At 44.9% G+C, this 22,255-nt stretch overlaps 1 protein-coding gene across 1 annotated transcript; it reads right to left on the minus strand.

The window, feature by feature from the left end:
* Positions 1–1,305: 1,305 nt before the first annotated feature.
* On the minus strand, positions 1,306–2,442 carry LOC115330980. Its single transcript, XM_040216105.1, has 4 exons — positions 2,359–2,442; positions 2,000–2,161; positions 1,832–1,930; positions 1,306–1,461 (listed from the first exon to the last, which is right to left on the minus strand). Exons 1-4 carry the CDS (start codon positions 2,440–2,442, stop codon positions 1,306–1,308), a joined length of 501 nt encoding a protein of 166 aa, XP_040072039.1.
* Positions 2,443–22,255: the final 19,813 nt, after the last annotated feature.

Genomic DNA, 22,255 nt, shown 5'->3' on the forward strand with positions numbered 1-22,255 from the left:
GGGGAACCATGCCCCCACACTCAAAGCTGTTCTGACGTCCCCCCCCCCCCCCCCCCCCCGGTTCCGGAGCCCCTCGTAGAGTACACTGTCGCCCCCCCGGTTCCGGAGCCCCTCGTAGAGTACACTGTCGCATTGTGTGTGTCTCATCACCACATCTAACATTCCTGTTACATACCCGCGAAGTACCTTATTGCGAGAACAACGTCGTGTCTCCGACGTTTCAGTTGCTCTGCTCGTCAGAAGTTTCTAAGTTAGTTGAAATTATAGTCTTCAGTCCTTCACTGAGACGTGACAGATGCCCTGCCATGATTTTGCATGTAGACCGCTAAATTTACCTTGCCATTCCCCACTGCTTGATTGAGAGCACACAGATCTCTTTTCTTAGTCTTTTTTTTTATGTATAATATGCCTATCATGTGAGCCTGATACCCTCCGCAACACAGTTACCCTGAGCACAATATATGCACTTTTGTGCATTTTATTTCTACATATCGGCATCAAATGCCGAATTCTACCCCAAAGCTGCTGGTGTCTGTAAGCAGATTCCACTACTCTATCTTCCATGACTGTTTTTTGAGCTCCAGAAGGAAAAATATTAAAACCGTTCGTTGATTGCATGCTCATGACAACTGTGTTGCACTCTATATAATTGAATATAATATTCAGAGTGCAAATGACCTTCAGAGTATAATCTTCGTCACCAAATAATAAGGGAGGCACTCACTTGATCGAATGACGTTTTAGCGAACGCCCACGTTTCATCGAACGACACTTTAGCGAATAGTCGGACGCCGCGAAGCGGCGTTTTCGGGTGGGCCAAATGAGTTCATATTTTTGTAATGAGTTGCCGCAGACTGCCGCCGCGAAGCGGCGTAAAGCGCAGCGCGACGGATGGGTTAACGCGCGCCCCCGTTATTCGCTAAAACGACCATTCGCTCAAATGTCGCCGTTCGCTAAAATGTCATACGCTCTTGTGATATGGACCCAAATAATAAATAGACAAAAAAAACACCGGTTTCTTTATTTCAGCGAGTACAGATATCTAAGAGGCAAGCCAGACTGCTAGCAAATTCATTGTCTTTGAACAATTGGGTGGCACGCTTGCCTTTACTTAGTTGCACTGGCAACAACTGTACGAACTGCCCCATGCTTTTCCTACAATCCACCGCAACGTCTTTTCAACTGAAAGTAGTACCCAGCTTCGGATGGGTCAAAACAACAAAGTTTTGCTATATGTGGCATCAGAAATGAATGACATGTGACTGTCCAATTTGCCTCTAGACTTGTAGAGAATGCGGAAATGCGCTACATCAGGATGTTCTGCAGGTTGCTGCGCATCTTGACTATCTCGTGCTCTTGAGCGTCGGTGAGAATCTTCTGGAGGCCGAGGATTTCGTCCTCGACTTCCGAGTTGAGTTTCTGCTGTTGAGCTGTCTGCTCGGCATCCATCTTTTTAGCTGCCTATTGGAATGGGGAGAGGAGGGAATGATTGTACATACTTTACCAGATTCTACTGTACACGCTTGTGATGGTCGCTGATATTCGCTTTGAACCCATATATATCGATGCATTGGGTAACATGGACTTTACTAAGTTATCTTTTGGGCAGTATGGATCTCTCTATGTGCGCGGTGTTAGGAAAAGCACATCTGCTAGGCTCTCTCTCAAGCAGGTGCATTTTGTTCGAACAGGCACTTAAGCATTTAAATTTCTTTCCCAAGCACGACTTGTTTTCCCAATAATGTTGAGCAGAAGTTATGAGAGTTGGCAAAAAAGTTAGGTTTGAAAGTAGAAAATAGCCAGAATGAGCATCGCTGCTTGGAGAGCTTACGTCAGAGTAGGTAGTCCAGAATGACCTCAAAACCATGAACTTCATGGTACTGCATTCTATGAGCTGCTGGTGACGCTTCTGGTATTGCACAAGGGCTTTCTGGAAGGTAAATACGTCCAAGTTCGAGAGGTGTCCCATTTCTGACTAGATTGAACTAGGATGTCTTACCGTAATCTTCTCTTCCGACTTCTTCACTTTTTGGATGTCGTTTTCAATTTGTTCGGTGATGAAGGTAACTTGTTTCTTAAACTCTTCGGTAACTCTGTGCCGTTCGGCTAGCAAGGATTCATCCAAGCCCGACATCTTATTTGTAATAGCTTTGGTTGATGTCTGAAACGAGATTACGGTGAATTAATTGAATATGTTCTTAGAAAATAGAAGAAAAAACATTTTTGGGGAAGGAATTGTAAGAATAGAAAAGTAAGCAATAATACTCATAATTTAAGAAAAAGAACCAAGAAAAGCAAGGTAGGAGAATGGGGAAAAGCTAAAGGAAAAAAAGGTTTGATTTGGCCACCTAGACTTACGCGAAGGCGTTTCCGAAGTCGTCGTTTCTTGGCACGCAGTGATTTGGCGACGTCGTTGCCAAAACTGTCGAGAATCTTGGACATTTCTCCTGACACTGCCGGAGGGTCATTGTCGTCAGGAAAAATTCGCTTGTTGCAGGTGCTACCCGAGCTGCCGCCGACCAAAGGCTCTTTATTCTCGTCGTCGCTGCAAACGCATTTTCCACTACTTGCCGAAGGAAGAACAGTAATGGGTAGTTTCCTCGTGGTGAGTCTTTTGCTAAGCTTCGACAGCTTACTGTTCTTCATCTCGATGCCAAGGAATATAAACAATTAACCTGCTTTTGCTAGCGACGAATGTAGACGTTACGTAAAGCGAAGTGGCTTTTCGGAGCAGGCGTTTTTGGTCGGCTCTGGTCGTCTGCTTTGATCGGCTTTGAAATTCGCGCCATAAGTGAACGTCACCGAGCTGTTTGAAAGCTCCCAATGTTCTTAAAACAAAATAAACTAGAAATGACGATGTTTTTGTCTCAATCAACGTTAGTCTAATTATTTACCGTTCGGTGGCCGCACCCGCTCCGCTGGTGCGGCCACCGGACGGCCATGTTGCATGCAGAGAAATCGCGTTTTCGCAAGCGTTGCAGAGGCTGGTGGCCGCGAGCTGAAGACACGTCTTCTACTCGTTCGTCGTCATTCGTCGAATAAGTTTTTTAAGACCATGTGTAGGCGGTGAGACCTTTTGTTGAGAATACAACGAAATATTTACGAAAGCGGAGTGGTGCCGCAGGAGATGGCCTCAACTCCTGCGGCACTCCGCAGGGGGGGGGGGGGGGGGGGGGGGGGGGGGGAGGGGAGGGGGAGGGGAGGGGGTTCTGTACGGTTGCTCCAAATACCATGGTTGCTCCTATGAACTATTAATAATGGCTATGTTTCAAATCTGCTCTAATGGATCACATGTCAGCACAAATAGGGCAATGCTGTGGAGCAAGGAGGGTTTAGGCAAAGGACCGGGGCCCCAGAAGTATATATCTGATGTGCGGGGGCTCATGTCGCATCGTGTAGTTCACCTCTCTCTCTCTTTCTATATATATATATATATATATATATATATATATATATATATATATATATATATAGGGCATGGTCGCGTAGGGTTGGCCGAAGGCGTGGAGTACACAAAGTTGAAAATCCCAAGTCAGAGAAACAAAAACACGGAAGGTTTATTTCAACGTTTCGGCAAGAGTCTTGCCTTCGTCAGGAATGGCGACACAGTTCATGTGTGACGCGTTTTATCCAAATCCTTAAAAAAGAGAGGGGAGAGTTGAGGGGACAACATTTGGAGGTCACGAGAAAGCATGACCAAGCATAAAGACAATATAAAAAAAGGGGGGGGGGGGGGGAGAAGCAACTAGACCGGACAAGATGACGAGGGTTTCACCAGATAAACATACAAAGGGCGTATAAGTCAACAGTACTACAGTAGAAAGAAAGTGGTAACAATGCATGACCTAAATATTGTTCTCAATGCAATATGAGGAGTTAGCGAACGGAAGCTCTTGGAATCGGCCAGAATACATAACTTAAAAAGAGGGGAGGGGGGGGGGGGGGAGAGAGACACGGACACTGGTTATACCCTGTTTCTAGCCTCAAGTACGGCACCACTATATAATAGAGTCTGTAGAAGTTTGTGTTCAACACTCCATTACGCCTGGCACTTAGTGTCTCGGTTTTGATAGCAATCCGGTCTTCAAACAACACGGCGTCGTTTCGCACGGGACACAAGAGATGGCGCAAGCGGTCGCGACGCCAACTGCCGCCAACGAACGAGCAGACGACGCCGAGAGCCGGCGTATTTAGCAGATAAGGAACTGCAGTTCCTTGTTGTTACTATTGTTACCGTGCCTGTTTTTGTTTCTGCGACTGTCGCCGCCTGCCGAACGCGCGCCGCTTTTGACTCAGAGTCGAAAAGATTGTCTGCTAAAGACGCTGGCTCTCGGCGCCGTATGCTCGTTCGTTGGCGGCGTTCGTTGCGCCATCCCTTGTGTCCCGTGCGAAACGGCGCCGTGTTGTTTGAAGACCGGTGGCGTCGCTGCGTTTCCATAGGAGCTAAGCCTTTTTCTTTCTTTACTTTTTCCTCAGGTAAATTCGCTCTTTGCAAGTTTTACCAAAAAAAAAAAAAAAAAAAAGCACCATCTGTGGGCAACGCTGCACAAAGTCGTAGCGCGATAGGTTAGGAAACCAAATTTTCCGGTCGATTTTAAAGAGCCTGCCGTCTCCTTGAATCACCCGGTAGAGCTCAAATAAACGCCATACGGACTAGCTCCGCAACACGGTATGTACACTTTGTTATTAGTACGCCATTTTTATTCTGACACGACGCTACGTCACTGTCGAGCTGTAGCAGTTCGTGGAAGCTACGCGATGTCGGTCCAACCTTTCTTTGCCGAGTGTCATGTCAGTGTCGAGTAGCAATCGTGGTCTAACAGAGCGAATCCAGCACTTCGATCGAACGCGCGTGTCTGCTCCGAGTGTGAACAGGTATTTGCGTGGCTCTTGCTGACACTCTCGTAGTTCAAACATATCTTTTTTAACGTCGGCTCGCAGCTCGCAACTCGCAGCAACTAATACCAGCCGTGCCAGAAGCATGCTCGGGTCGTGTTGTCCAAAGAGCCGCAACGAGAACGAACTCACTGAGGCCAACTACGCTTTGGCTTTCTCCGCCAAGGTTTTGCAAACGCGTTCAGGCCTACGCTAATTCTGCCGGCACGCCGTATTGCCGCAGAACGGCGCTGCTCCTATGCCACAAGTGATGTCACGAGAACTTTCCCACCATCCACCAGATGTGAATTTGAAACGGTTTAATTAGGTTTAAAATTAGTTCTCCTGTGTTTTACAGCGCGATATTGATATTTCCGAGGTGGTGCCTGTCCCTAGCCCCTATTTATGCAGAAAGATCGGCGCTAAAATTTCGTTTCTGTACCCCTTTAAGGCCCGTTCACACCCTTGCGACCGAGTAAGGCCAAGAGAGACCAAACTGGTTTTTAAGCCTCTTGCGATCTCTTAGGACCAGCTCTGCTGCATCGCATCCGGTCCTAAGAAGTCGCAAAAGGCTTAAAAACCGATTTGGTCACTCTCGGTCTTACTCGGTCGCAGAAGTGTGAACGGCGCTTTATGCTGCAGCTTAGAGCCGAGGGAGGTCACGTAAGCTTCTCGCCGTAGTTCTTTCGGCTGCCACTCGCGGCTGCAGGTGGGGGAAAGAGCTCTACTTTCGCTTTGCGATTATGCAGCGGAATCGCGACATTTTTTAATGAAGATGTTTTCTCTATCCTCCGGGACACGATAAACAACGTAAAAAAATGGTTTGAGACATGTGGCGACCTCTAATTCGCATTACATGTCATGTTTTTTTAAGCACTTGAATTCCAGGCGTGACGTCACGTTTTACGTGAAGTTTGTGTTTGAAATTCCCGCGCGACCTCATGTGCTGTGATGTCATGACCCTATCGACCAATCAGGATTTTCCCGTCGCAACGCCACCGACGCCGGCTTGTCCCCGATTTTGTCCCCGATTTGCTTTAATCGAGATTGTCCCCGATTTGCTTGAAATTTTGCTAAACTAACCAACAAACATCGCGAAAGTAGTATCCCAAATATTAGGTCAAAATATTGTTTTTTCGCGAAGTTATTGAATTTACAGTTTTGGTCCTCACCGTGTTTTTCAAACTGAAAGTCTCTACTGGCAACAATGAAAAAGTGACGTCGGTGGAAGGCAGGGGTCCACTCTTTGGGCTGTAGATTTTGTTTTAAACTGATTCGAAGCAGTTTCATGGTGTCAAATGAATGCATGGGAAGCTCGCTGCAGTACCCGCGCTCCAGCACGGAACAAATGATTGGCATATTCTATTTTTTGACTGCATGCGCGACTGGCAAGCCCGCCTGCCACTGACGTCACGGCACTGAAAAGTGCGCGTATATTTGAATGTTGGTTTTTGCACCATTTTCATTTGCCGATTTCACAACACCTATTATGAATTTCGCGATTCTAAATAGCATACCGGAGAGGGTAAAGGCCGGGGAGTCAGAAAATATAGTTAGTTGAGCTAGCTCAAAAAATCGGTGGAGTACCCCTTTAACGCTACGCGTTAAAAGTAAGTGCATTTTCTCCCTGCGCTTGATTATAAGAAAAAAAAAAAATATCACGAATAATTCGTACGTACTAGATAGTTTGGAACATTTTTCAGTCACGCAGACGAACATTTTGGTCATGTTACGCCGTTTCTCAAATTCATGGCATACAAAACGGTGCTAAAATGGCTTCGTACATGTATTTAAGTACAGGTTGTACCATTTTTCTTTATTTCAAAAATGAATTACGCGTTGCCGAAAGCTCATTAGGGAGTTTTCGTAGACCGTTTTCGCCACTCCGCAACGCTCTCCGCAACCCGCTACCATACCCGGAACTCTCCAGTCAAAGCCATGGGCGCGCATGCGCAGTAGCTATTTTTTCGTTGCGGAGGGCTTAGCGGAGGGGGAAACGCGGTCTACAAAAACTCCCTATTATCTGCCCATGTGTAGCGTTAGCGGTCCGAACCAGATGCGAGAGTTTCAGCACTAACCGTTATTTTATTCAAAAGTTATAAGTGATTTCTGAAATTTTCAACGGAAAAATGGCGGCCGACAGAGCTCTCGAATACATGGAGCTCTATGGCGTCAGTTACCGAAAACGGGCAAAAATGAACCCCATTTTCCCATTGAAATTTTCAGAAAATCACCTGCAACTTTTAAATAAGATAACAGTTAGTACTGAAACTTCGGAATCTGGTTTGGACCGCTAGCGCTGCAGGGTGATTCAACGTCAGTTCATGCAATGATGGTCCGGATCATAATTTAGATATTTTTGTTAAAAATATATATGAAAGCCTTGTTCTTGGGAGGAATATTCAGCGATATGGGAACGCCGTAACAATTGTTTTTCGCTGAGAAATAAAATAGGGATGAACGAGACGTGGAAATTGAGAAGATTTCACGATGCTACTTTGCACAGTCGTCATTTTCTCAACGAAGCATTCACGTCACGACAACTTTTTTTAATACATTTTACAAAGGATATACAACAAATATGTAGGTAGAAGGCCACATACCTTTGCCAAGTTCTTTTTTCCGGAAAAGAAAACTTTTTCCGGAAATGGAAGCGGCGGGAAACGGCGGTGTCTATCGACAGGCACGTAATATTTATGAATTGCCCTAAAGGTTTGACCGGGTAGCTCATGAAAAAATAGTTAAAAAATTAGCCTCTCTAGTGTTAAACCGGGTTTTGATATCTTGGATACGTTCTTATTTAGAAGGACGAATGCTGTACGTTATCTATAATAAAGTTAATTCTTCCCCGTTAGCAGTTTACTCAGGACTACCCCAAGGATCAATGTAAGGGCCTATTTTATTCTTAATTTATATAAATAATAGAGCACCGAATTTCCCTTCCTCTTTTCAAGTTAAATTGTTAGCAGACGACTGTATGGGATTTTCTAAAATGGCTCCCTTTCAGGACCAGGAAATTCTCAACCAGACCCTGGAAGAAATCTACTAGTCATGTAAGAAATTGGGTATGGTAATTAATTTTGATAAAACTGTCTCTTGAACTATTAAAAATAAGAAAAAGGCATTATAGTTCCGCTATTCTATAGGTGGCGCTAAACTTAATAAAGTAGAATAATTTAAGTATTTAGGAGTTATTTTAGCAAACACCCTACTCTGTATAATCATATGGATTACATATGCACCAAGGCTTATCAAAAGGGGCGTTCTTAGAAGGCATCTTAGACATGCAAATCAGTGTGTCGAACCGAAAAAAATACGGGTTCGGTTACGGTTCAGGCTCAGGTAAATTTATTTTGTTCCGGTTCAGTTCCGGTTCGATTAATTCAATCCGCAAACCGGTTCGAGAACCGGTTCGGGGCGCTGAACCGGTTCGCGAACCGGTTTGGAAATTATAAATGACAAATTGCAACATCAAAATAAATTACAAATAAAACATCTGAAATCAGCACATACGAAACGGGATACATCGTAGTGTAAGGCTCAGGGATTTCTACCAGGAATGGTTTCTTTATGTGCACTCAAAGGTTACCTCACCGACGTTTACGCATTCGGACTTCATCTAATTGGGTCCGACGCAGTAGCTGTAAAATCCGCGACCTCCTTACAAACCCACTTACAACTAGAACTCGCTAACTATCCCGCCACCTCGGCGTGTAAGCAATTGAAGGAACAATGGGGAGAAAATACAGCTTTCTTTATTTGAACTAGCCTTCGGTAACTCAAATTAGACCCTTAAAGAAGTTTTCATTAAACAAGATACGGAATATGAAAAACACTTCACCGAACGCAACGACAGAAGGACGTAATAGGATACATATTAAAATAGAAGAGTTCGCTGTCTCACAAATATGTTAGCTTCTAAGTGCCTATACGAAACCGGATGCATTATTATCGAACTCCACAGCCTTTTCTTTTCTCCTTCCGATGGAAGCAAGCTTCAAGAACTCGCGCGTTCTAGACACGTGTTATGAAATGAGCACACAGCAGCATTTAGGATTTACGAGATTGTAAAAAAATAAAATCCCGTGACGTGATTTTTTTTTTTTTTTTTTTGCACAGCCTTTTAATTCTCTTTCTTCCGTGCAAGCCGCGACCAGCGCAATACTGGTTCCTATGTCAAGATTCATGGATGCAGCGTTTGTCAAGATTCATGGGTGCAGCGTTTATATTCCTAAGACTGAGTGGAGAAGAAAAATATGTAAGCGATGTGTGTGTCAGTTGACGGCACTTAAAAAACAAATGGCATTGATAGCACATTCATTGCCAACAGCGCGTGGCCGAACCGTTTTGACATGAGCCGATAACCGTTATTTTTTTCCGGTTCAGTTCCGGTTCGGGTTCATCGCGATAACAATATAACGGTTCGGGTTCGGGTTCAGTTCCGGAAAAAATACCGGTTCGGTTCCGGTTTTCGGTTCGGTTCGGTTCCGGTTCGACACCCTGATGCAAATAGAGATGTTCAATTAGCTGCATATGAATGTTGTGTACGTTCAATATTGGAATATGCGGGGTGCTTATGGGGACCCATACAGAAAGCATCAGGTCACGCAAATAGAAAGGATACAGAATTTGGCACTTCGGCTGTTTTTTTCTGAGTACAGGCGCACTAGATCGATTACTGCAATAAGAAATGAAGTGGGGCTTGACTGTTTAGAGAGAAAAAAGAAAGTTTTTAGATTAAAATAATTATACGCTGTGGCCGTGCAGTCGCTCGATGGAAATTAATCCTGAACTGTACATTTTGCCTTCACCATCCAGGGGCGGCTCTACAGGGGGGCAAGGGTGGGCAGCCGCCCCCCTTAAATTTCTGCCTGCCCCCCCAAAAAAGCTGTCGGGGGGGTTGGGGAGTTCAGTCCGCAAAGCAAAGGTCGTGGTTTCCCAAAAGGAAAGTTAACGTCGCACATTACGGGCACTTTAGCAATGGACGCGGAGCATCCGTCCTTTCAAGCCAGCCATCCGTCCTTGGAAGCCAAAGCAGGCAAATAAAATATAAGAATAGGGAAGCACGACACTATTTTTAGAAGAAACAGCTTTACAAGAGACATACCACTCCCGTCTAGCGTACTTTTCTTACTTTGACTTCTTTCGGTGGAAGCGGGCCCAGCAGGACCCCTTCGTCGAGAATAAGCTTTCTGGTTTTTGTGAAGAATTCCCGAAATCCGGACGCGTCTCCCTCTTTTGGGTGCGTGCCATAGCCGCTTGACCTTCAGCAGCGGCACGGCGCTGATGTTGCTCGCGGATTACACCGCCCCGCGGCGGCCCCATGTGCAGGACTGCTTAAACGGGAAAAGCCGAAAGCAAGGTGGAAAGAGGTGAGAGACACCTCGCTTGGTAGACGATGCCGGTTCGACTGTTCGTCTGGAAGGATTTTACTAATGCCTTGGCTTCCACACTCAATAGCGCGGCTGCGGGATCCGGGAGTTCAACCTTGTAGGTATCATCCTACCGTCCAACGTAATTTCTTTCCTTCAATTGGATTGTCTTGGTGTAAGTGGACCCTCGATCGTTCCGCTCACTTCCTGGGGAATGTAATCTGTTCTAGGAAACGTGAAGGTTCTTCCTCTTTTGGGTGTGTGCCATTGCCGCGCGACCTATCGGAGGCGACACGGCGGCCGTAGTGCTCGCGGAACGCACCGCTTGCCTTGCGGCGGCCTCGAGTGCAATGCTGCTCAAAACACGAAAGGCCAAAAGCAAGGGGGAAAGAGGTGAGCGGGACTCTAAGCGAGGCCGTTGGAAACAACGCCGGTTTGTCTATTTGTCTTTTGGGATTCCCCAGTAGAATCTTAGGAAAGTATTCAGAAGGATACAAAGAGAGTCCCAGGGGCGGGGCCATCAACTATCACCTCGACCAAACTGGCCCTGCGGGTCTCAACACAACGATCTATTTTCAAGGGCCATTCTTGCTCTGCTAAGTTTTCAGCCTCGGTGCCAAATGTTACCAGCTAGGATGACGGACACGAAAAAAGTGCCCCAACAATTATGCTGCTGAACCGAACATGTGCAGCTGAGCCCGATTTCAAGACTCCAAAGGAGACACAAAATCGCAAAGAAGATAAACCGCAGATTTTTTTTTTCGTCTTCTAACAAGCGCGTCAAGAAGCAGGACGGAGATCGAGCAGCAGCGGAAGGATCATCCCCAGCCGTACAGTCTTCCTGATGGCCTTCCCAGCGCTTCTAGCGACGTCCGTCATCCTTCGTCGGAACAAGGAACAGTGAAAGCGACAAGTTTTCTTCTTCGTGCGTGAGACGAGACGAATTTGCACCGTATCGGAGGGAAACGACGATCTTTCAGGTCAGTTGGACATTTCCAAGTATAAGACAGAGTCGCCGCGGCAGCCGATAGTGCACTCTTTCCCACCGAAAAAGTAAAAAAAAAAAAAAAAGGCTGTAAGCTTTCAGTCTGACTGGTATAGGTTATTTCCTTGGCTAGAATACACCATCCAAGTTAATTCCGTTTTTGGATATCCCTCTACCAAAGCGAATGAGAAATCCACGTTTGGCATCTGTGAAGCTCTGGACAAACAATCTGGCTTTAGAAAGCACGAAACCTCAGTCACGCATAAGTCATGTCAAGATTCGTGGGTTTCCTATAAATGAAGTCGAGAGGACCAGGCGAGTGAATCGAACAAGTTTGAGTTTTGAAAACGCAGTGCGATCCTCCTCGTGGTTTTTCCGCTGACGAACTTGCGCACGTCCGAGATAATTTTTCTTTTAAAGGACACATTCGTTTAGAGTTTGCAATGTTTTTTTAAATAATCTGGATATTCACTGCGAAAGACAAAACGCCATAAAAATAATAAGGTTCCTATTATACTCAATGGGAATTATTACAGAAGAAACAAAAGAGGGACATTTTAAGTACACAAGAGAGAGAATATGGATTAAATTATATCCAATAAAAACGTTCGATCTAAATTTCTGTTGGATGATGCCTATATTCAGCGCTAAGCCCTCCCCAATTCCGTAAGTGTACTTTAGGTGAGATTTCTGCTCGTCAGCAGAAAGAGTTATGAAAGTGAACATAAACAACGAAAACACTACTCCCCCCCCCCCCCCCCCCCCCCCTCCCCGAATTCAGTATAATCATGCAGCGCCCCCCCAGAAAAAAAATTCTGGCGCCGCCCCTGTCACCATCACTGGCTACGTTTACATGGATGCGACTGCAGCGCATCGGATCCAGGTAACGAATCGAATCGGTCCATGTAAACAAATCAGATCGGATCGGATCCGATCCCATCCGCTGGGACGGGGTGGTTTGAGATGGTCAATCCGAATCGAGACTCTCCATGTATACGTTAGCGGATCGAATTGAGTGCTCGAGCGAGGGATTACGGGAGCTTTGCTTTGCATGCCGCTAGGCAAACCGGACACCTCGAAAACAATCTGAAGGTCACGAGGTTTGCGTTGTGATCCTTCGACACGAGCTGCCGCTACTGGTCGATCCGAATCCGTGTAAACGTAGTGGTTGAAATGGATTCGATTCGCTAACTGGATTCGATGCGCTGCTGTCGCATCCATGTAAACGTAGCCACAGGCTACGTTTACATGGATGCGACTGCAGCGCATCGGATCCAGTTAACGAATCGAATTGGTCCATGTAAACAACTCAGATCGGATCGGATCCGATCCGATCCGATCCGCTGGGACGGGGTGGTTTGAGTTGGTCAATCCGAATCGAGACTCTCCATGTATACGCTAGCGGATCGAATCAAGTGCTCGAGCGAGGGATTACGGGAGCTTTGCTCCCGTAATCCCTTGCTTTCTGAAGGCAAACCGGACACCTCGGAAACAATCTGAAGGTCACGAGGTTCGCGTTGTGATCCTTCGACACGAGGTGCCGCTACTGGTCGATCCGAATCCATGTAAACGTAGTGGTTGAAGTGGATCCGATTCGCTAACTGGATCCGATGCGCTGCTGTCGCATCCATGTAAACGTAGCCACAGTGAAGTTGTCGCAATGCGCGGCAGCAGTCGAAAGGGCGCACCATTTTGAAGAGCTTTGTGGGTCCTGAAGCCGCCGCTTGAAGGTGGCTATTTGTTTGTATACACGGCGGCCTTGGCTCAGAAGGGTGGATGGTGGGAGGTTTTCTTCGGCGGTGTCGGGCCCCCGCGGCAGTGCAGCCGGACCAGCCGGACAGACCCTGCACGGATGCCGCGACGCCGCGGCCCGTCTCCCCGCGCGGAGGCGGCTTGCGGTCGCGGCTTCCGGTGCAGGGATCTACTGCTGGAAGATGGCGCCCAGAGAGCGGCCTTCGGCCAGACGGGAAAATGGCTTCGTTTCAAAACCCAAATGGTTGCTGCGACAAATCCCCGACAGACTGTGCCCAGCGTGTTGTTGTCGGCACTTTGACTTTGATGGTACTACACCCACACGAACGGGCACCCTAATCCACATGCGTGGATTAGGGTGCCCGTTCGAGCCTTTTTTTGCGACCCTCCCTGTGTTAGGAGACCACCCAAGGGTCCTTGTTCCGGCCTGTACGTTGCAAAGGAGCAGACGACGCTCAAATAGGGGGTCGCGATCAGCCAATCAGGGCTCGGCGTTCTGACGTCACCGCTACTTGCTTTCTCATGCACAGAAGACGAAAATGAGCCCACTTGCGAGGCATATACTTCGTTTCACCTTTAAGTCCAGCTGCATCCGACGTTACGAGCTGATGGAACCAATCAAAAAGCGTAAAAAGGCGAACCATTATGGTGTTCGTCGCGTTTCTGTACCTGTTCTATCATCGCTGAACCAATGATAAACAGAAAAGGCACAGTGACTAGCACTTTTGACGCTGCTTGATCGGTCCCATTAGCTTGTAGCGCCGGCTGCGTCTGCTGAAATGAAGTATAGACCAACACGCGTCCCTGACGTCACGCAGCTGCGGTGACGCTGTCGACGGCACTGCGCATGCGCAAAAGCTTCAGTTCACTCGAATTCGGTTTCTGCGCATGCGCAGTGCCCACACCTGGTGTGGGTAAACGCGGGCTTGTTTGGAAACAGCGTGTCGGTCTATAGAAACTATCGCTTATGCGGCCTTTACACCACGTCCGAATGTACTACGATATTAAATTTATTACCTTTATATCATGTATAGAGGGTGCTTGTTTTAGGCTTTTCACGTTTTTTTTTGTTTTTTTTTTTTAAATTTCGTCAAGGCTACACTAATGCAGTATAATTACGTAAGTTATACGGCCAGGGATACACGACATAGGGGGTTAATCGTTACGATAAGTTGAATAATTAACTAAAATGTGTTTAAAAGTTTTAATTAGCAAAAATAAACATATTGTTTTAATTAAAAACTGGCTGAGCGTCTTTGAAAATCACAAAATCAGTAAATTTGAGAAAGAATCGCAGCACACGAGCAACGCGGATGTACGCTAAACGTACCACTCGTCCGTCCAACAGGCGCAAGGATGGAGTGCGACAACGCAGATGATAATTTCATCCTCCGCGTCCATCGTGCCAAATCACCAAAAAGTCAACGCATACCGAGTAGCATTGTTTCAAAGTGGACTATGGTTAAGCAGTTTTTACGCATTCGTTCATGTTTTGAAATTTGGGCGCCCGCGCCTCGCCAGGGAACTCTTTGAGGACAACGCAGTTCCCAACTATAAAGCTGGAATATAAAATGTAGAGCCCTCGAGCCCATCCTGGTATTATGACAAATACTGAAATATAACTACTTTTTGGGACAACCGGTCTCAAAGTGGGGATGGTTCGGCAGTTCATACGCATTCGTTCACCATTTGAAATTTAGGCACCCGCGCCTCATTCAGAAAATTTTTGAGGTGGACCGAGAGCTTAACTGGTTAGGAAATACAAAATTTAGACCCCTCAACTATAAGCTGCTGCTATGGCGAATCCGCTAAAATGAGCCATCTTTGAGCAAACTTGTCTAGAAATGGACATAGTTTGACTAGTTCCAGGCATTCGTTCATCATTCCACATCCGGGCACACGCGCCTCATCCAGAGCTTTTTAAGGTCGGCCGAGAACTTATCTGATGACGAAATACAAACTTAATGTCCCTCAACTACAAGCTGATGCCATAGTAAATTTATTAAAATGAGCCATTTTTGAAAAAAAAAAAAAAAGCTGTTTTGAAGTAGACGTAGTTCAATTATTTTCAGTAATTCGTTCATCATTTCAAATTTGGGAACCCGCGCCTTGTCTGGGGACGTTTTGAGATCGACCGAGTTCTCAACTGGCGACGAAATATAAAATATAATGCCGCCGACTACAAGCCAGTGCTACTGAAAAATCTTGAGCTTCCGCCCTCTTCAAGAAATTTGATATGAAGTCAGAGATTTCAATACGCTCTTCTCGCGAATTTTTCGTTATTTTTCTGTTTGTGTGCAGGGCGATTGGGATAGTTAATGTAATGTAAACATTTAGAATGTGATTAAATATTACTTTTGACATGTGAATGCTAAGATAAAAAGAACAATCATTCTCTCATAAATCGGGTACTCACAGCAGTGCTCCCACTCCTTACAATAAAAATCACTTTGCTATAATCACATAACATTAATAATTAGCGAGAATATTTGGAAAACTTTTTATAATTTTATATTATCTTAATATAAAACAGCTGTTTTTGTTTGCTAGTCTGTTGATGTCAGTAGAAGAATACTAGAAATAATGGTGACCGTCTAAACGAGAACGAATCCACCTTATTTGGCAATTGGGTTCCCAGGGACCCGAGAAAATAATTTAGACAAAAATCACATCGTACCTAGCACATTATCGATTCTTCTGGTTTACTGCTGTTGAATGGCTAATTTTGTACGTTGTTGCATTTTTAAATTGTGCTCGTCTGAACTTCGCTGTTTCTCAAAAGTTTGCGTGAGGTGCCTCTGAAATATATTTTTTTTCTGCAAATGTAATACGCATATCTTAGACACTACAGAATTTGCCATAATATTGGGGAGGGATTCTATTTAATTTATAAAATCATAACAAATTTTTTATACACAAGAATCCGTGGTGGTATTGTGGTAATACATTTAATGTCTACTACGAATATACTTGCATTTTTGTCTCGTTAATATGGACAACTCACCTTATGGACGATTTCGAGGGGGGGGGGGGGGGGGGGGGGGGGGACGGAAGCGTCCATATGAACGAGATACCACTTACACCAGAAAAGTGTATTCGACTCTGGAACCTACAGTTTACGTCTTGAAACTTTGGCACAATAACAGCGGTATATGATAGGATGGAGTAGTAGCATGGCAAATTGTTCAAAGTGTACCGTTTCTGTGCTATGGTCATATTTGCATATTAAATACATGGGCTTCTTTGGGAGCGCTGCCGTAACCCGCTAAGAGATGGCGCGAGCACACGATGGCACACATTTCTGGGGATGAGGTAAAAAGTGGAGAGGATATAGGAAAGGACACGATACTCTTGGAAATTTCGCGATATTTAATCGTTCCTGGCGGCCTGTTAAGGCGGGTAAATAGCTTCGTTTAGTGCGCTTCACACCGCGCACCAGTGCGCTGTGGAGAAGCGAAACCCGTGAAATCATCGCGATTTTGTGGACGTCGCCTCGTGGCAGCGCTCTGGAAAAAAAAGATACCTTTCTGATAGTGTAGTAGTGAAAAGCTGGGAGAAACTATTTGATATTTGATTTGAAAATATTCGGCCCAAACCACTATTCGCTTTGAATTCACTCGAACTCAAAATCTACCATTTGCACATGCCTAAAAAGAGAAGGAAGCCACAAAAACAACAACACATTTGTTTGCACTGGCTATGCCACTGGAATGTTGCTCCTGAGCAATGTTGAGCATTTATTCCCCATACTCGGAGCGAAATCCTCTGAAGCCGTTTCTGTTGGGGTCCATGCAAGCACGCAAGCTGTGCTTGCTGCAGTGTGAATCTCTATCAGACGAAAATATTAGCTTATGAATTTCTTTTTCATAAAGTTTTAGATTCCGTCTGGTGTGCAAAGTACGCATCACACAGAAAAAAAAGGATAATATCCTATTGGTCTCTGCCAAAGGGCCCATTTGGGAAAATTAACGTTCCCTAGTGTATTAATTACGTTCGAGTAAATAACTTTTTAAGCAGTAAGATCAAATGCGTGGTTTCAATCAGAAACTTGTTAGACATCATCGAAAGCCACTAAATCAACTCATTATAGAAATATGTAATACGGCAAATACAACATTTCACGGCGTCAAAAAAAAAAAAAAAAAAAAAAAAGGTTTGGAAGCGGTTTTAGTTTTCGATTTTTTTTGTATTTGCAAGTAACGAGTAACGTATTCCGTTACCTTTTTTTTAGTAACGCCTACAACACTGCCGTTCTGTCGCCGATCCCCTTCTGCTTGGCAGCACAAGCGTAGCGAGCCTCCGACGAGCGCTTGGCCGGTGTTTTGTGCGCGAACACCGTGGGAACCAATCCGGGTGCTCTCGATCAGACGACGGTTTCCCTGCATATAAGTAAGCCTTGGGATGGAGATTGAAATGGAAGCCGCACCTGGCTTCAAGAAAGTGCTTGCCGCACAAACGGTCGTTCGCGCGAGGCGACCATTCTTCTCGACCCACGGATATTATTCATCTTCTGTGTCTTTCAAAGTCCGCGAAACTCACTCCGCCACTTTTTCTGTACCTTTCGGTGCAATTAACGGCTACACAGCTTCGCGGCACGCTGAAATGACGCCCATGCGAAACGTGCGTTCTTCTGCCCACACCACGCGGCTCTGGCGCGATCGCAGCGCCGCCGCAGCTCCGTGACGTCAAGCCCGCGTGTCGGTCTATACTTGGGTCCCATTTGTGCCAGAAAGCTTGTGTAAAGCAGTCTCGGGTAAGTTACTTTTAAAAAGTAATTAATTACAGTTACAGATAGTTTGTCAAAAGTGAATTTAAGTTACAAGTAGAGTTACTTAAGAATAAAAGTAACGTGTTACAGTTACAGTTACTTCGTCATAGTAACTTAAATACTTTCAAGATACTTTAGTTTTTTTTTTTTATTTAACTATGAAGGCATTCATGACAACAGAAAATGTCTACGATTTATATTTATTTGGATCTCTCAGAAAAAACTCTCCATTCACTTTTTGAGATTACATATTATTACCGTAGGACGCCTTTATTGAATCAAAGCGTTTGCTGCTTCAATACAAGATGGACTAAATAATAAATTATACAGTTGATGTTGTAAGACAGCAACAAATGCTTTTCAAAGATCACTTAACTTTCCATTTTTGATGCTGAACCGGCCCTTCCTAAAGGGGCGCTCAACGGGTGCGCTGGACGGCAATTCAGGACTCAAGCGTAAAAAACAAAAACAAAAACAACAACAAAGCTTTCCTAATAGTGGGATAGTCGTTAAAGGGCCTCTGACACGGCGTTGAAATGGCATATCAGAACATTACAAAAAACGTAGTTTTTTTGTGTTTTTTTTTAAATTGAAATACGAGGCCCAATTCAAAGTTCCCGCCAGTGCACTGTGACGTAACAGCGTACCGCAAGGTGTCGGGGCGGTGAGAAGGGAGGCATAGATCTACGTCACTAAAAGTGGGTTCACCGAAAGTCACGTGAGTTCCACTCCTCGTGCTCTCCGCGACCGTGCCTAAGACTTTTTTTTTTTACTTTTTTTTTATTCTGCTTTTTGTACGAGCTAACGTAGAAAACAAAGTTTCAGTTCCACAAGCTCTTTGTCGCTGCACCGTTGGTTAGTTTGCGTGCTGTAAAAGTTGAGGACGAAGAGTCAGTGGATCGACGTGATAGAGGTCAATGATGAAAGTGTTGCGAGTACAAGCCAGTGTACGAGTGCATTCCATCAGTCCGATGATACTGAGCTATACTGGGCAAAAAACAAACTATCAAGTTTTGAAAAAAAAAGAAAAAAAAAAGAGAACGCTAGTAGAAATTAGGATTGTTAGCATACGACACGCCCAATCGCATTGCTGAAGGTTCGGACACCGAGGTCGTCGAATCATCGTATACTCTGCAGGCTGAAGATGCCTGCCGTCTCTCGGAAATGCGTGCAGTGTGATCTCTTCTTCAGTTGCAGAAATACCGAGACAGTCCCTCACACAGCACCTTCTAGGCATTGTAGTTGATCACGTCAATTCACTGACTCCTCTTCTTCTACCTTCACAGCAACATTAAGCGATGAAAAGCAAATAAAAGAAACTTTGTCTGCTTGGATCGCTCGTGGAGGTGCGGAGAATAACAAAACTATTAAAAAAAATATTACACGCGCTCGCGGTAAGCACGAGGAGGGATACAACTCACGTGACTTCCGGCGATGCCTCCCTTCTGACCGCCCCGACACCTTGCGGTACACTATTACGTCACAGTGCACTGGCGGGAACTTTGAATTGGGCCTCGTATTTCTATTTTTTATAGAAAAACTACGCAACTCTACAGTGAAACAATTTTTTTTAAATGTCCTGATATGCCAATTAAGCGCCTAGCATGAAAAAAAAATTTTTTTTTTTGGTTTGTCAGAGGTTTTTTAAGGCTGGAGAGCGCTGTCAAGGTTTCAGCGTTCCATCGTTTCGTCTCCATGCCTAGCGGTAGTGTCCAGAAATGAAAGTCGAAACTCACCCCGAGGTGCTTGCGAAGGTTGGGGGGAGATGACCTCCCGGCTGCGTGTGCCTTTTTGCAGTGTTTACAGCGTGCAGTGAAGTTATCGCCACTATTTTCGGCAAGGTCAAAGTGCGGTTCACAGCCGGGTCGCGGTGACACCTGCCGTTCCTCACTCATGACAGCCTCTCTCGTTTGGGCGATAACGGTTAAATACCATCCAACTATTTTTCTTCTTTCTTGCGGCGTTCTCTCTCCCTTTAAAGAGCTCTCTTATTCAGCTGACAGGGGATATAGGTATCGATGAACAGACGGATCGGGTCCATTACAATAATAGGGAGGGGTGCAGAAGGCTGAACATTTGGAACGGAATCGAGTTGAACAGCCCGTTAGTATCAAACAAGGAAAAGAGTGAACAAAAAACAACACGAAGTCGTCTCGGAATGCGTTCAGCTTTTCTTTTTAATTTCTTCTGTGCAACGCAGAACAAAAGACTCGACAGTGGATCACGGGCTCGCGGCACGTGGGAGAGGTCAAACCGACCAGTAGAAACATCGTCTGTGGCCTCGGTCAGACAGTGTCTTCTGTCTGGTAAAGACGGGGCGAGAGCGCACAAAATGTTGAAATAAAACAAATGCTAAATGCGCTTTTCCGCGCGATGAAAAAGAAAAACTAGAAGTATAAAAAAGGCCGCCCTCTGCGCCGGCACTTTACTCCGACGAAAAAAAGTTTTGAATTCTTGTTTTATTTTGTCGCGTCTAATGTAAGGCCCAAACTACGCACATGGTCGAACCCGCTGTAGTGTTCACAAAATAGGGTAATTTTTTCGCGAAAAGTATATGCATCTTTGCAGACACTTTTTAGTGACTTTAAAAAAAAGTGATTTAGTTATCGTTACAGTTACTTTAAAAAAAAATGTATCAAGTTACATTAAAAAGTTACTAAAAAAGTAACGACGCAGTATCGCTATACTACCAAAGACTGGTGTAAAGTGATAAACATTAAGAGATAGGATAACTGGGCTAGTTGGTAAGGGGCTAATCTTGAAGCAGTGCGAATGTTATACGGACGGAGGTAAGAAGTACCACGCAAAAAGGGCGTCGTATACCAGATTAGCCTTCTCGTGCGGGAAGGTGTACATCAGGCAAACGGGGAGATGCCTCAACATTCGGCTGCGGGAGCGGCCTAGTTTGTTACCAGGAACCGCGTGCTCACATTTGGCATTCACTGCCGTGACTGCATGCAAGTACACCTTTACTGAAAAGTGCCGTCGTGTTGGGACCAAAACGCTCCCGAGCTTGTAGAGGCTCACAAAATAAAAAGGGAGGGCGCAACCTGCGTGAGTCAGGGTTCCTTGGCTTTGATAGGCTGTGAGGTAGAATGTTTAGATCGGGGAAGATCTCCCATGGAATTGTGTGACCGACAGCGCCCAAATCTGTGACGCGCAGGTGCCATTTCATCATGGTTCGAGAATCGTGCGTTTTTCAATCTTTTTTTTTTTTTTTTTTGCGGTTTGTCCAGAATAATCCCTCAGTTGTTAGCGCTTGTATCGTGCACGTCTTTCCTCCGTCCGTGTAACATTCACGCTGTTTCAAGGTGAGAAACACTCCTACCCAATATCGTAGCACGGCCCCTTTAACATAATTCCGAAGAAAACTGTCGCTATCTGGAGTGTCTTTCTTTTTTAATATTTGCAGTCTTCAAAGAAAATATAATTTATAGTATATACAAAGTAAAAAAATATATATACAAGCTTTTTTTTTTTTTCTTTTTGTGCAAGAATAACTTACACATCGCCGGCCGCTCATTCTCCGCCCAAATGTAGCGCTAGCGGTCCGAACCAGATGCCAAACATTTTAGTGAAAAACCCGAGACTGAGGTGAAGACAGAGGACGACAAGGAAGAGAAGGAGAACGTCTCAAACACAGCTAAACCTTTATTGTGGAAAGAACCCTTATATAGGGTTGAAAAAAGAAGGAAGGAAAGGGAAGCCTTCTTCACATCACCTCTCTCCACAAAAGACACAACACCTTTAACAATGGGGTCAAACCAACAAAAGAACTGACAGCACCAAAGATGACATATCATTAAAAAAAAAAAAAAAAAAAAAAACGCTGGGAAAATTACAGATTGCACTGGACCTTTCACTGAGAAAGTCAGCTAGGAAACTACACACACGCACAAAAGAACGTTAGCAAAACCATTAGAGATTCAGAAATCGCTTCCATTCCTTATCTAAAGACAAAGAAGGCTTGTTCACTGCATTCCCATGCTTCGTTATTGCGATTGACTCTTTCAACGAGCGCTTGCGGTCGTGTTTTTTTTTTTTTTTTTTTTTTTTTCTGTTAGAATTGTGGTTGTCAAGTTCCATAAAGGCACGTGATTCCTACACTCCTGAATATGCTTGGATACCTCGGAATACGGATCCTTGTTTTTTACACAACGTTTATGTTCACCTAGTCTATCATTAATACAACGCTTCCCTTGACCTATATAGCACAAACCACAATCAAAAGGGATCTTGTAGGCTATACCTGAAATACATGTAACACACTTTTCCCTGTGTTTTTTTTTTTTTTTTTAACAACCTTTCTGGGCGGAAGTGAACGGAGTTAACCGTTTCAAACTGCTATCTGTGCTAAACGCCATGCGTAAACCAAACTTATCACCGACTGATTTTAAATTGTGTGAAATTTTATGAAAAAACGGTACGACTACAAACTTTTTTGTGCTCGGGCATTTTCCTAATTTGTTTGCCTTTTGCAACAATGTACGAAAGCTGCTTGGA

This window comes from Ixodes scapularis, unplaced genomic scaffold, assembly GCF_016920785.2.
Source record: "Ixodes scapularis isolate PalLabHiFi unplaced genomic scaffold, ASM1692078v2 PGA_scaffold9__187_contigs__length_104089568, whole genome shotgun sequence".
In the NCBI taxonomy this organism is placed as follows: Eukaryota; Metazoa; Arthropoda; class Arachnida; order Ixodida; family Ixodidae; genus Ixodes; species Ixodes scapularis.